Here is a 13,315-nt window from a genome sequence, read left to right on the forward strand (position 1 = left end):
ATAAAAATTTGAATTTTGAAGAAGAAGAAATAAGTTTTCCTTTGCACTACAGCCATGGGCATAGTAGGTCAAATGAAACAAGTACATAGCGCTTTACAACTGCGGACAAAAACAAAATCCGATTTTGTGAAATGTAGAGAATAAAAAAGTTATTATGATTGGGGAAAAATCTCGTATTGAAAGAATAATTGACCAGATAAATTCGAAAAATGCTAAAAAAGTAGCATTAATTTTGGTATTTGGATTTGCCTGCTATCACTCCATACTTCATATCAGATATGGTAATTAATTTTAGGATAAAGCTATTTCAAATGAATTAATCTTACATTTTACCAGTTTTATTATGAAATGAGTCTTTTAGGAACAAATTCTTGTAAGTGGTTATTGTCTGATGGACGATATAAAGCAGATCAAGAATGGCAACCCTATGGCTGTATGTTACATTTATACAGTAAAATGTAAAAAACCTTTTTTCTCATAGACTTTTTATTAATGTTTGTAAAATTGTAGAGATACCAGAAAATGTTTGAGATATATAGCCTATTACGGCTCGGAGACTTATTTTGTATTTATTGGAGATACTCGAATAAGGGAGTTATACATGGGATTTGTAGAACACTTGATTCAAGATGAAGAAATTAGCCAAAAAGCTCAGGGTCTTTATATGAATCTTTCACATGTGGACAACAAATTAAAGATTAAAGTTGATTTTATCTGGGCTCCTCTAATATCATCATTAATGGTTGAAACTTTTAGGTACTTATATATATTTTCATAGAAAACAAAGTTTATTATAAGCATTTTAGGGAATGGCAAGACGCTGTCGATCCCCCTTCCGTGATCATAGCAGGATCGGCTTTATGGCCTATAATAATATCAAATGGATCACTTTCTGTGCTTCAAGAATATCAGAAGAACTTAACGAGACTTGTTCAACCTATAGACCGGCTACATGAGAAAAAAACGAGGGTACTATGGGCTTTACAAGAACCTGTTAAAGAAGATAAACTGACAAATGATTATCATATGGTGACTAATGAACAGATTGACATGTATAATAAACAAGCAATTGAGGTGAGGCTTTAATTCACGTTTATCAATGACGATCTTTTCAATGTATTGTTCCAGCTACTATCTCATTCGGCAGCAAACCTATGGTGGAGCGTAAGACTGGTAGGTCAGGGAATTATATCGGAGAGCCCAGATGGGATTCAATTAGCCAAAAAGGCACTCAGACACGATACTCAAATACTATTAAATATGTACTGTAACGATTACATGAACTTCAATGACGGAACTTGTTGCAGTTCTGTCGAGGCCAGGACCACCCTGCAAATTGTTACGTTTGCGATATTGGCAGTATGGTAAGTCTGATGAATCGCTTTCTAAACTAGGTAATACAACTATTAACCTATTTTTTTCCAGTGTGATAATAGCTGTTTGTATGGTTCTGCGGAGGCTTATATTGAAATGTCGTGGGAAGCCCTTCCACGAGTATCAGAGACTTCCGGAGAATGAACAGCAGCCATTACCACCAACTAGCAACTACTACACCCTTTTCACTGCCATATCCAGAATGGCTATAATAATGACGTACTTTTTCATTTGCGATCGGACCAGCTTCTTCATGAAAGAGAACAAATACTACTCGGAGTTTAGCTTTTGGCTGCCGATCGGCTACGTAACAGTTTTGGGATTATTTTTCACTGAAGACAGCAAGTTTACGAAGGTCCTTCACAGGGATCAGTTGAACGAGTGGAAGGGTTGGATGCAGCTGGTAATTTTGGTGTACCACGTTACGGGTGCTAACAGGATTCTGGTGATAAATATGCACATCAAAGTGTTAATTTCTTCGTATCTGTTTCTGTTAGGTTACGAGCAGTTTTACTACGTGTGGCAGAGGAGTGACATAAGCATCGTTAGTTTTTTCAGAAATCTCTTTCAGCTTAACTATATGACCGTCACATTGTGTCTTTGCATGAATCGACCGTATCAGTTCTATTATTTCGGGCCTTTGTTGTCGTTTTGGTACCTGATGATTTACTCCTTCCTGGCGTTTCCGCCTCACATCACCGCACAAAGTTCGGAGAATAACGTGATGCAGTACTTCTACCTGCTGATTAAATTTGTCTGCCTCTTCAGCGTTATAACCATACTTTTTATGTCCGAAGTGTTTTTCGAGAAAGTCTTTGTAACTCGCCCTTGGAAAGCTTTGTTTGTGACCACCGACGATGACATACATGAGTGGTGGTCTCGTTGGAAGTTAGATAGGTATTCTGCGTTGTACGGGATGTGTTTCAGCGTCATCATGATTTTGGCCCAGAGGTATAATATGTTCGATGACAACAACCATTCCAATCTACTGTCGAGAGGTTTAGCCGTAAGTTCGACATTGGGAGCCATTATAGGGCTTGGGAGTTACGTAACGTTTACGTTCCTGTGTCACAATGAACTGGAATGTAGCGAAATTCATTCCTACATTGTATTTATTCCCATAGTTAGTTACGTGTTTCTAAGAAACATATCAGGGGTGCTCCGCACCCGGTATTCTAGCTTATTCGCGTGGTTCGGGGAGATCTCCCTTGAGTTGTTTGTGAGTCAGTATCACATCTGGTTGGCAGCCGATACTCATGGGGTGCTGGTGTTAGTTCCCGGATATCCTGTGCTGAACGTAATTATCACTTCCTTCATTTTCGTGTGTGCGTCCCATGAGGTCCACAGATTAACCAAAGTATTACTCCCTTTTGCTGTTCCGAATGACTGGAAACTCGTTTTAAGAAATTTTATTTTGTTCCTAGCTATATTAGTACCCATCGGAATAAATGATGGTATGTTTTAAGTCCTATTGCAGACGCATTATTTATTGTTAGTTTAAATAAAATTGATAAGGTATAATACTTAAAAAATTTGTAAATATTTTTTATTATATATTCATATTATATAATTTCAAAAATTGCATTGTGTTTTTATTGCATGTTTTTTTTTTGTGATCCGTTTTGTGTAACTATGTAATATTGCAATCTATATACATACGATATTACTATTTACATTATTTAAATTCACTACTACTTTAGAGTTGTGCTTATGCGCATGTGATGTCACTTCAGAGCAAGATTGACTGAAATCGTGGCATATTTGATACAAAAATGCTAGTTTCTGTGGTTTTTCTAATAATCCAGAACTATTGCAGCCTATTGCATTGCCACATCAATTTATTATGCAAAACGGGCAACGAATCTTCAAACTTGACACAATATTTAAAGTTACGTTCAGTTTACATACTTAAACTGAGTTTTTAAATATGATTTATACCATATGCTAATATGAAAATTATAAATTTCAACTTAAATTGTCCGTACATATACAATACATTACTACTGTAGTGTTAATATAGTTCAAATTTGACGTTCGAGATGGTCTCAGGTGACGTCAGTCAAGGTTAAGTTGCCCAATAAAAACACTACTATTTGGGAAAAAAATCATCTAGCAGTCTAATTTTTTTTTATGGTTGGTAATGATATTATGTGATTATAGGATTTTAGGGTATTTGTGTTTTGATGTTGGTGAAAGTGAAATGAACCAGATTACTTTGAAATTTGAAAAAAAAACCGTTCATGTCTTATCAGTTTCACATTTTGTTAGGGGTAGGATAAATACGAGTTTAAAATCGATCGAATTAATTATATAATGGATTCAGATTGTAAAATTGACGACTTTGTGAATGTCGCGGTAAGGATTCGGCCAATTTTAAGTCAAGACGGCACAGAGACCCCATGTTTGCAGGTTATTAGTCGACAACCTCCCGTGAGTTACTATTAAATAAGTAAAAAGCAATATGTTTTAAATATTTATTTTCAGGTGATATTTTTATTAGATCGAGCACAAACATATTCATTTGACAATATATTCAAAGAGGAAGTTGATCAGGAAACAGTTTACAACGAAACTGTTAAGCCGTTGGTGGATTATGTTAAACGGGGCTATAGCTGTACAGTATTCGCCTATGGACAAACGGGGACTGGTAAAACGTACACAATGGGTACTAGCAGTTGGGTAAGTTAAGTGAAAATGTCACTAAAAATTGTTTTCAAGTAACTTCTAGGTGAGGAATCCGAGTGATGCTGGCTTGATACCTAGAGCTTTGGAACAGTTTTTTACATATTGCGATGATGACACCGAAACAGACATATCTATATCATTCATTGAAATTTATAACGAAAAGGTGTTTGATTTACTTCAAAATAATAAGCCGCCGTTAACTATAAAAGGTGAATATTTATTTTAGGAAATTCCCTGTTAGATAAATTTTTTCAGGATTTCGTGTGGAAGGCCTCCGTCAAGAGAAGATATTTAATTGTCAGGAAGCTAAACATTTCTTGAGGATGGGAAATAGAAACCGGCATAGTTGTGAAACCAAACAGAATTCTAACAGTTCTCGATCTCATGCGATATTTACGATCTACAGCAATGTTAGGCATAAGTATGACTTTTTTTGTATAGTTGAATGGAATATTAAAAATAGCTTTGTTTCAGGGATTATGAAACGACTGCCAAGTTGAACTTGGTCGACTTGGCGGGATGCGAAAGCTTAAAAAAAACTGGAAATCAAGGTAGTACCTTCCAGGAAGGAGTGAACATCAACAAGGGTTTACTCTGTATCGGCCAGGTTATGACCGCACTATCCACAAATGCAAATTTCGTACCTTACAGACAGTCCGTTATAACAACAATTTTGCAAGGTTGTAAATGTGATTACTTAGTGAGACCTAATATTAATCATGCTTTTATTACCTAGATTCACTGAATAGGAAAAACTTGGTGTCCCTCATAGCTTGCGTGAATGGAAACCCTGAGGACTGCAACGAAACCATACAGACCTTAGAGTTTGCTCAGAGGGTTAAAAAGATGAAGAACAAGCCGGAAGTGAACGAAGTAATAACGCGGTACAAGAGGGACAATCCCGTGTTGTTTCAACACGTTAGGACAAGTTGTACTCCTTTCAAGAGGCCTGCACCACTCCTTCAAACCCCTCGCTTGTCGAAACGAGCGAAAATCTTTCCGTTAAAAGCAATAAATGAATCATCAGGTAACATGACTGAGGCAAGCAGCCCAAAATCAATGTCTTCTATTAGCGTTTCTTCAATTACGAGTACTAGCGATGTGGTACCTCAATCTTTCAGCCCTGTTATTAAGAAATATATGGCTGCAATGGAAGTGTCTTTGACGGATAGAATCGAGACTCTTATTAAGAACACGCTGAAAAAACCGTCGAGATCTTCGCTGCTAGCCCAGGGGAAGGAAAAGAGCGAAAAAGAAAATACTCCGAGGTAAGCTGGTATAAAAAATAAATGTTTTATTATTAGACCTGGCTTTTTATTATATTTTTTTAGCTTGTCTTGGAATAAGATACAAAACGAAGTTTCTAAGTTAGTCAGGAGCGAAATCGTGCAGTTAACTTCGAAAGCCAGCAGAGCAACGAGTAGTCCTATAGAGGAGCTCGCTGGTTTGGATAAGATCAGGAAGGTTCTGGTATGTAACACAGTTTTATTCATCAGATTTGCACGATTCTTGATTTTTTTTTTTAATTAAATATCACAAGAGTATTGTTGGAATCGTTTCCTCTTTTTCAGCAATACGAAAGTCCAGTACCTGAAGACGCAGAAAAGGAGGACGGTCAAAAAAACACAGACGGATCCGAAGAGAAACCTTTATTCAAAGTACCTGAGAAGCCTGTTGTGAAAAAGAAGCATGCCGAGAGCAAACGAACACCTTCGGTTTCACCAATCGAATTTGAACCAAGGAGAAGCACGAGGCTGTCGTTGAAAAGGACCTTAAAGGAAGATTCGGATTTAAGTTTAGAATCTAGTTGCAACTACTTAGTAAGGGATATGAGCTTATGTGGCAGAGACGATGTTAATAAATCCAAACTCGAATCTCACTGCAACGACATGAGACGTAGTTTGAGGTTGGCCGAGAAACGGAATGACTTACAGGACATCCAGATGAATAGTAGCGCCCAATTAAAGAAAGTAAGTTTTAATTATACGATGTAACTAAATAACAGACACCCACTCAGTCAATACATCGCGATTTTCTCGCGTTTTCTAAGAGCAGATTTTCATTTAGCAAAGCTTCCTCATGAGGAATTGACGATTTTTGTATAAAGTAGTACATCTGATGTTTAGACGAAGATGAGGACAAACACCGGTGACGTCAAAATAAATTTTGTTCTTTGACGCCTCTTCTGGGCGCTTCCAGCCGTTTTTCATTGTCAGAGTTTTGTTTTTTTAAATTTACTGTGTTTATTGAAGCTGTGGGTACACATGTTGCAAGTGATCCATTTTTGAGTGGACGGCAGATTGGCGCCAAGGACCAGATACTTCTGCGAATGACTCCACACCAAGGGAGACTCTCCAGCAAACGCTCGAACCGACAACACGTCTTTTTTCACAAGCTTAGTTTTCAATAAAAATACTTTATTCGTACCGTTGAGAGAGCGTTTTAATTTTGCTGTACAGCGAAAGCAACCCTCAAGTGGTGACCCCAAAACATTCACGGTGCTAGTGCGTGATCGCGAAGTTAAAGTGTCCATAGACAGAATCAAACCTGCGTATTGTCTGAATGACACGACAGCTACTAGGAATGAGGACAATAGCCTTCCATCAACTTCTGCCCCATTATCCGTGCCAACCACACCCAAGGCAATTACCACTAGATCCGGTAGAAAGGTCTGTTTCCCTGACCGGCTACAAGTTCCGTGATGGCATCCATACTGGCAGGGGGGTGATCAATAGGTTGCGTGTTCATATCACGTCGGGGTCATCACTTGAGTGTTGCTTTCGCTGTACAGCAAAAATAAAACGCTCTTGCAACGGTACAAATAAAGTATTTTTTATTGAAAACTAAGCTTGTGAAAAAAGTCGTGTTGTCAGTTCAAGCGTTTGCTGGAGAGTCCCTTTGGTATGAAGTCGCTCGCAGAAGTACCTGGTCCTTGGCGCCAATCTGCTGTCGACCTTTTTTTTGGAACTCTGTTGCGTCTCGGGTGGCGTCAGGATGGCACTATTGACGTTGTACTTAACAATGGGTCACTTTCAACATGTGTACCCACAAAGCATTTTCATGAAAAATGTTATATTTACTATCCAGACCTCCCAAAATCGAACCGGGTTTGAGTCTTAGACCGAACAGCCCCTTATTTTTACATTTTCCTACTTTATTTATCGAAGCCTTTTATTGAAAATTTGTATATTTACTGATCAGACGTCTTGCAAGGAAGATAACAACGTGGGGTACCACCCAATGGTGGGATAAAGATTACCAGATTGCCAACGTTTCGGTGTTGTTTTATACCACCTTCAGGACTCATTGTCTCATCTTCCATTCTTTTGGCTTCAGAATTGTGCACCATTCTGTTTTGATTTTAAATTCGTGTCGTAAATCTTGATATAATTTCATTATTTCATTATGTAATTTTTCAGAATTATGAAAATCCATTTCCTAGTGGAAATAATAACAAATCCAAAGAAAGTTCTGACAAAAAATCGACTACGTTTAAATTTCCCGAATTGATCATTACAAACGTGAGCTCCGTTATGAGAAAAACTCTTTCAATTTCACCCGTAGAATTTCTGCCAAGGCGAAGCACTAGGTTGTCCCTGAAGAGGACAATCAATGACCTAGAAAAAGATGCCTCGTATCACAGCAACACGAGCGAATTAAATTTTCAAGAACCTCAGTGCAGAAATATAAGGTGTAGTTTGAGATTAAGCAGGAAACGGAATGACTTACAGCACAGACGTCTGGCTCAGAAAGAAACAAATAATAACTCATTAGGCGACTTTGATTTAGACGCTACAGCCGAAACTATTAATAAGTCTATGAAAAGTACAAAAATGTCGGAACCGAACGACGAATCCCCCGTAGTTAATAAAAGACGTGGAAACGTTAGGTTTAACAAAAAAGCTAGTCCTAGAAGCAAAGTTACTACTAAGTTAACTGTCAGGGCTACACCCGCAGGGAAGAGGATACAAAATAATGAAACTAGGTAAGTTTCCGTTATTCGTTTTGCTTGTGTAAAGTGGTTTTTTATTTTAGCGTAGACAGTCCAGCCACCGCCCACACTAAGGACGTTCTAAAAACGCTGAACAGAGGGAAAGTGAAAGAATTGGAAAAATTACACACCATCGGTCCCAAAACCGCTCAACAAATACTTTTGTTTAGGTAAGTAAAAAAATTGGGCATACGAGACAAATCTTTGTACTTGAAATAAATCGTAACTAAAGTAGAACTCCGATTATCCGAGTCTCGGTTATCCTCCACGTTAACTTCGCTTTCTTTGAGAGGCTGAAAAGTTATCCGTTTTATCCGAGTTTGTATAATGCATAACTTACTAGACAAATGGCAAAAAGCGATCTGCATTGCAGATACCGTGAAAGCATGGCCAGTATCGCTATTCTGCGACGAAAAACAACTACTCTGCTGACTACATACCCTGACTAGCAATATCTGTGCAATATCTAGAATCGTGTAATCTGAGTTTTTAGTTATTTACCTGCTTTAACTCTGATAATCGATGTCGTATTGTATCTTTAAGATCAAAGTAAAATCGTTACCTTTTTCACTTTCAGAGACATTAGGGGTCCTTTAAATAAAATATCCGACTTATCTTCGATGCCAGGATGGCACGGAAAAAAGTTCAAAATATTTGTCGAACAAAACTTTTTAAAGGATGAATTGATATAAGTACCACCTTTTCCCATCCAAATTGAAAATCGATACTAGGGGACAATTTATTAATTTTCGTAAATGACAAACTGTATACAGGGTGAGTCAAAATTCACTTTTCTGCAAAGTGTACGGAAATAAAATTTCTTTAGATATCTTCATTAATTTTTAGCATTCACCATAATTTTTCTTAAAAAATGTGCTGTGCTCGTGCACACATCCTGTATCTTGACAACAAAGGGATCCGCAAAATTTATTTATGCAAATTTAATTTGCAGATTTGATCTTTTGACTCGCACTGCATTTTTTATTTTCTTATACGTTTAAAACTTGTACAATGATTTTTGCGGGTCACAGTTTTTATATTATAAATATGTTTTATTCGAATATTTTATATAGTTTTTTTTTTTTGACTAAGGAGTAATGTTATAAATATAAGTTTTATGTAACTGGTTGTTTCATTTACATCCTCAAAAATTTCCCCATCATGTTGGCGCTTTTTTTTTTTGACAGTAAATTGATATTTTTGCGTTGTCATTTTTTACTCACCGCCTTCAGAATGCAAGGAAAATTCGTGTTTAAATCTAAAGTAATGCAGACAAAGGGAACCAAATCCTCAGTAGGTAAAAGGAGAACGAAACCAGCGAGATCAAAAACCCCGCAAAGGTGGTCAAGGAGGATAAGGTCCTTACCGCCTATACCGATTAACGTACTGAAGCCGCACAGAAAATTAAGAAAGAAACGTACGGATAATCGAGAGATGATCACGTCAACTGCATCTTTAGACAAAGCTAACACAAATAATTTGTAAGTTGTTTTAAATTATGCAGGAAAGAGACTGAATTAATATTCTCACGATGAAGTACCGCTCATTTTATCTTTTATCATTCCCGTAGTTCGCATAAAGGGAACAGAGAACGAAAGAAGAATGTATTCCTCGACAAAGGTGCACCTGTCGACAAATCCAACTCTGTCGAAGTAGTTAGAATCGTTCCCGTGGTGGTTTACGTTAAAAACTCCACGAAATCTAAAAAGTTGTAAGTAGTTGTGGAAATTAGTTCAAATTTTTAGTAGTTTTTTCTTAGCGTTCCAGAGGAAATACGAATGCACATAAACGATAATCCTACTTGTCAAATGGTGTCCCAAGTTATAAACTCTCATATTTATAAAACGTTAAAACAGAACCTCGACTTAGGTGTAAAACACTCAAAGAGAAACAGGACGATGGCAAATGATCCTCATGGTCCAAGTGTGTCGCAGGCATCAAGAAGAAAATGTCCAAGTAGAAAAAAAATACGATTGTATAATTAAATTTTTATTAATTTTTGTTTAGTAAATCTGAAAATACTATATTATTAAATTATTGAAATTTTAAAAAATAGTCACAAGAAAACTCCTAAGCTGTGCGAAAAGCGCATACATACTCTGAAAAACAAATATATAACATGAAGAAAAAAAAAACAGAACCATTAGTAGTCGATATTAACAACTCAATCCTCATAATGCCCATTTTCGCCTTAATCCAGCCGTTTGATCAAATAAAGTCGGATTTGTAAATGCTCCTCTCATATCAAGAATATAATGTAAATAGTGGCCCTTCACTTGAATCGGAAGTTGTGATCCTGCGCTCGTTCTTGAATCTTTACAGCTAAGATTGTCAAGTTTTAACGTGAGCATTTTATTACCGCCTGTCGGTGTGTGAGTAATTATGGTAACTTCTTTCCCCCCTTTCTTTAAAATTAGGTACTTTACGGATCTCAAGGAATACATCCACGTTACGCATAGTATACCCCATCCTGAAACGTGGGAATTTAGTTATAACTATAAAATGAACGTTTAACGTACCTATAAGGAACGAGATTATGGTAAACGTAGTTCTATATTTGGTGTCGCCTAGATTTACTTTTCTCCACCATTTTTCTTCTTTGTCGTCTACTGGTACGTCTTTTAAATTCGTAAACGCAAACAGTGCTAAATACGTCCAAAAACCAAATTGGCATATAGCAAAGAGATTAACAATTTTGAAGAATCGGTCGTTCGGATGTTTATATAAAATTACATCTTTTACTACGTTTGTATTGATGTCGAAGGACTTTGGGTTGTAATACCGCTTTATAAAATTGGTTTTTAGTGAATTAGATTTGTATAATACGTTGTAGATACTACATTTCTCGATACATTTTATTAAAAATAACATTGTAATTATTCAAAAACATAACCTAACAAGAACAACCATAGATAGAGGATAGAGGGAAATTTGTCAGTTCCACAGAATAGATGAACAATGGAAATTTTAAGTTATGATGTTTTTGTTATCACTGAAATTTTCATTCATTCTACTTCACTTTGAAATTCATTATTTTCAAATCTTTTTTATGGGTTTAAGTATTGAAACCTTTCCCCCAAACCATCGAAATTTATTTAAAAACTTAAATTTTGATGTTTCAAATTTAGATTAAGCTTGTGGAAAACGCCTAACGATCTGGTAGTAGTTGAGAAGGTTGAATACGCTTTTATCTGTTGCGCCACCTAGTGCTATTATTTATAAATAATATTTAAAGTTATTTGTTAAAAAGTTGAACCAATAAGAACAATAAACAAATGAACAATCGAAAAACGTATAATGCTAACTTTTGGATTTCTTGTAATTTTCTTTTCTTTGCTACAAAATAGTGGTTTTAGTACATTTTAATTGCATTGGTGAAATGTGCATGTTAAAGGCAGTGAAAAATGATTTCAAACTAAATAATGAGACTCGAGTGAGTACCAGTGTTTATTTTTTATCATCATAAATAAGTACACAGTACCTAGTTAATCTATTATTTATAAGTTATAACAATATATACATTTGCATGATATAAAACAATAAGTAGTAATATATCTCATCTATTACAAACATTTTTACAAAGGAGATATCTGAAGAGTTAAATACATAAACTGGTAGTTTCATCTCCAAAAACATGTATATAGCTTTTTAAAAAACTGGTTAAGTCTAGAATAACGTCTTCTAAGAATATGTTCCACGTTTAAAAATGGGCTTCTCTTTCATTAAATAGCTTAAAAGGTAGTAACATGGTGGTTATATATTACAAAGCAGCGGATTAACAAAAATTTACAATAAACAAAAAATCACAACTGCGATAAAATAATATGGAAAAAACTTAACAAGTTGTACAATAGTTAATATTTAAATAACTATAATATAGACCATTTTTCTCCTAAAAAGCTTGGTGAGAAATCCCATTCTAAGAAACGACGATTTGTACTTGATAATGCGTCCGGGAATAATTCTAGTGCAACAGCCAAGCCAACTAGGAGAGTATAGTTAAGAAGCACTGTCCCTTTAAAATGTATATTAGAAAACTGTAAGCTCCTAACATTAACTGATTAAAAAAATAGGTATTGCATCTAAACACTACTATATTTATTATATCTCACAGTGTTCTAATAAACAGTCGTAAAATCGAACGGTAACAAACCAACCATTATGCATACCGTGTTAATGTCGAAACAACTAAATGTGTTAGCGGTAGTGATTCAAACTGTGCTGGTCGAACAAATCAATGAGTGTGTTTGCACAAGGAAATCGTTAAAGATGGCAGTGCTACGATCCAACCCAATATATATCGCTGTAAAAATATCCTAAACAAATTTAGGCCATGGCATACGGCTAACGATTACAAATAAATATACAAGTACTATGAGTTTAAGACACAGACGGTAAATTACAAATCACAGTTCTATCACAGATTCCGTCCATGTTAAAACTCATTTTTTTTCTATGGAAAACTCATCGGTGATGCACGCAAAATCGCAGGCCCTCTTGCATTAATTCATAAGACTAGACCAAAGCAGGTATTAATCAAAAGAAACTATCACATATTCCCATCCGAGTAAACAATTAATGAAGTACTAATGACTAGAAAACAATTTTTTTAAGTCTTCTTTTTAAACTTATTTTTATAAAGTGATGCGTAAAAATTTTATAAACCTTCCAAAAAGCGATATAATTTCGTGTTCTTTCGTGGAAAGGGTATCTATATCACAGTTCCCACTCGTTACACGTGTTTTAGATCGAAGTATTTAAATAAAACTCTCAAAATTTAATAACTTGTATTTATATCCGTATAGTACAAAATTAAAATCAAAGAATACAAACGTCTGATTCGATACATACTACTGATGTAAAATATATTGTAGTTTCTCTTGATTAAAACATAAAAAACCTACGTCGAAAATGAACCGTCTACGATTAAAGCACAGTGAACATCTTAAAAACTCAGTCTCGCTCGCATCATGATTCCTCCCCCGGAACCTCATCCTCATTGTCTAGTTTTGTGGTCCCCGCATTGCAAAATCGACACTTGCAGCACACTATGCACGGCGCGGCTAGTAACAGCAACGGCGACGCCACTAACAACAGTATACCGAATCCGGCGAATATGCCTATTACTTGAGTTCGATGCCATATCACCGAGGCCCTCGAGTGGCCTAACTTGTTCTTACAAGGTCCCTTGTCATAATGCCTCAGTAGGAAGTCGTCCTGAAAGAAAATGAAACAAAATTAACCCGTTACCGTTGATATTAAACT

At 36.0% G+C, this 13,315-nt stretch overlaps 4 protein-coding genes across 6 annotated transcripts in view; 2 read left to right on the forward strand and 2 right to left on the reverse strand.

The window, feature by feature from the left end:
* Positions 1–84: 84 nt before the first annotated feature.
* On the forward strand, positions 85–2,886 carry LOC108908202 (N-acetylneuraminate 9-O-acetyltransferase). Its single transcript, XM_018712139.1, has 6 exons — positions 85–281; positions 362–458; positions 511–756; positions 807–1,074; positions 1,129–1,364; positions 1,426–2,886. The coding sequence occupies exons 1-6, from the start codon at positions 155–157 to the stop codon at positions 2,837–2,839; spliced, it is 2,388 nt and encodes a 795-aa protein (XP_018567655.1). The 5' UTR covers positions 85–154; the 3' UTR covers positions 2,840–2,886.
* An 801-nt stretch (positions 2,887–3,687) lies between these two features.
* Positions 3,688–8,865, forward strand: LOC108908236 (kinesin-like protein Nod). The gene is made up of 11 exons (XM_018712194.2): positions 3,688–3,804; positions 3,859–4,053; positions 4,103–4,268; positions 4,315–4,480; positions 4,534–4,739; positions 4,796–5,327; positions 5,391–5,529; positions 5,631–6,029; positions 7,479–8,044; positions 8,095–8,220; positions 8,628–8,865. The coding sequence occupies exons 1-11, from the start codon at positions 3,688–3,690 to the stop codon at positions 8,740–8,742; spliced, it is 2,727 nt and encodes a 908-aa protein (XP_018567710.1). The 3' UTR covers positions 8,743–8,865.
* Positions 8,866–10,066: 1,201 nt separating this feature from the next.
* Positions 10,067–10,953, reverse strand: LOC108908228 (transmembrane protein 223). Its single transcript, XM_018712179.1, has 2 exons — positions 10,570–10,953; positions 10,067–10,520 (listed from the first exon to the last, which is right to left on the reverse strand). Exons 1-2 carry the CDS (start codon positions 10,919–10,921, stop codon positions 10,222–10,224), a joined length of 651 nt encoding a protein of 216 aa, XP_018567695.1. The 5' UTR covers positions 10,922–10,953; the 3' UTR covers positions 10,067–10,221.
* Positions 10,954–11,484: 531 nt separating this feature from the next.
* The window catches only part of LOC108908275 (E3 ubiquitin-protein ligase RNF144A), a 52,108-nt gene continuing 50,277 nt past the window's right edge, over positions 11,485–13,315 (reverse strand). For all 3 annotated transcript variants that reach the window (XM_018712265.2, XM_018712264.1, XM_018712266.2), the window contains one exon: positions 11,485–13,267. In XM_018712265.2, coding sequence (XP_018567781.1) covers positions 13,019–13,267 — 249 coding nt within the window. In that variant the 3' untranslated portion in view covers positions 11,485–13,018. The remainder of the gene's footprint in view (positions 13,268–13,315) is intronic.

Source organism: Anoplophora glabripennis, unplaced genomic scaffold (genome assembly GCF_000390285.2).
Source record: "Anoplophora glabripennis isolate ALB-LARVAE unplaced genomic scaffold, Agla_2.0 scaffold18, whole genome shotgun sequence".
Taxonomy (NCBI): Eukaryota; Metazoa; Arthropoda; class Insecta; order Coleoptera; family Cerambycidae; genus Anoplophora; species Anoplophora glabripennis.

What these genes read in the sequence shown, in the direction of transcription:
- LOC108908236 (XM_018712194.2), top strand. Translation starts at nt 3,688, where the DNA reads ATGGATTCAGATTGTAAAATTGACGACTTTGTGAATGTCGCGGTAAGG. An exon ending in GCCGCCGTTAACTATAAAAG is followed by an intron (nt 4,269 to 4,314) that starts GTGAATATTTAT and finishes AAATTTTTTCAG; the next exon opens with GATTTCGTGTGGAAGGCCTC. An exon ending in ATACAAAATAATGAAACTAG is followed by an intron (nt 8,045 to 8,094) that starts GTAAGTTTCCGT and finishes TTTTTATTTTAG; the next exon opens with CGTAGACAGTCCAGCCACCG.
- LOC108908202 (XM_018712139.1), top strand. Translation starts at nt 155, where the DNA reads ATGATTGGGGAAAAATCTCGTATTGAAAGAATAATTGACCAGATAAAT. An exon ending in TTACATTTATACAGTAAAAT is followed by an intron (nt 459 to 510) that starts GTAAAAAACCTT and finishes GTAAAATTGTAG; the next exon opens with AGATACCAGAAAATGTTTGA. An exon ending in TTAATGGTTGAAACTTTTAG is followed by an intron (nt 757 to 806) that starts GTACTTATATAT and finishes TAAGCATTTTAG; the next exon opens with GGAATGGCAAGACGCTGTCG.
- LOC108908228 (XM_018712179.1), bottom strand. Translation starts at nt 10,921, where the DNA reads ATGTTATTTTTAATAAAATGTATCGAGAAATGTAGTATCTACAACGTA. An exon ending in CATAATCTCGTTCCTTATAG is followed by an intron (nt 10,521 to 10,569) that starts GTACGTTAAACG and finishes CCCACGTTTCAG; the next exon opens with GATGGGGTATACTATGCGTA.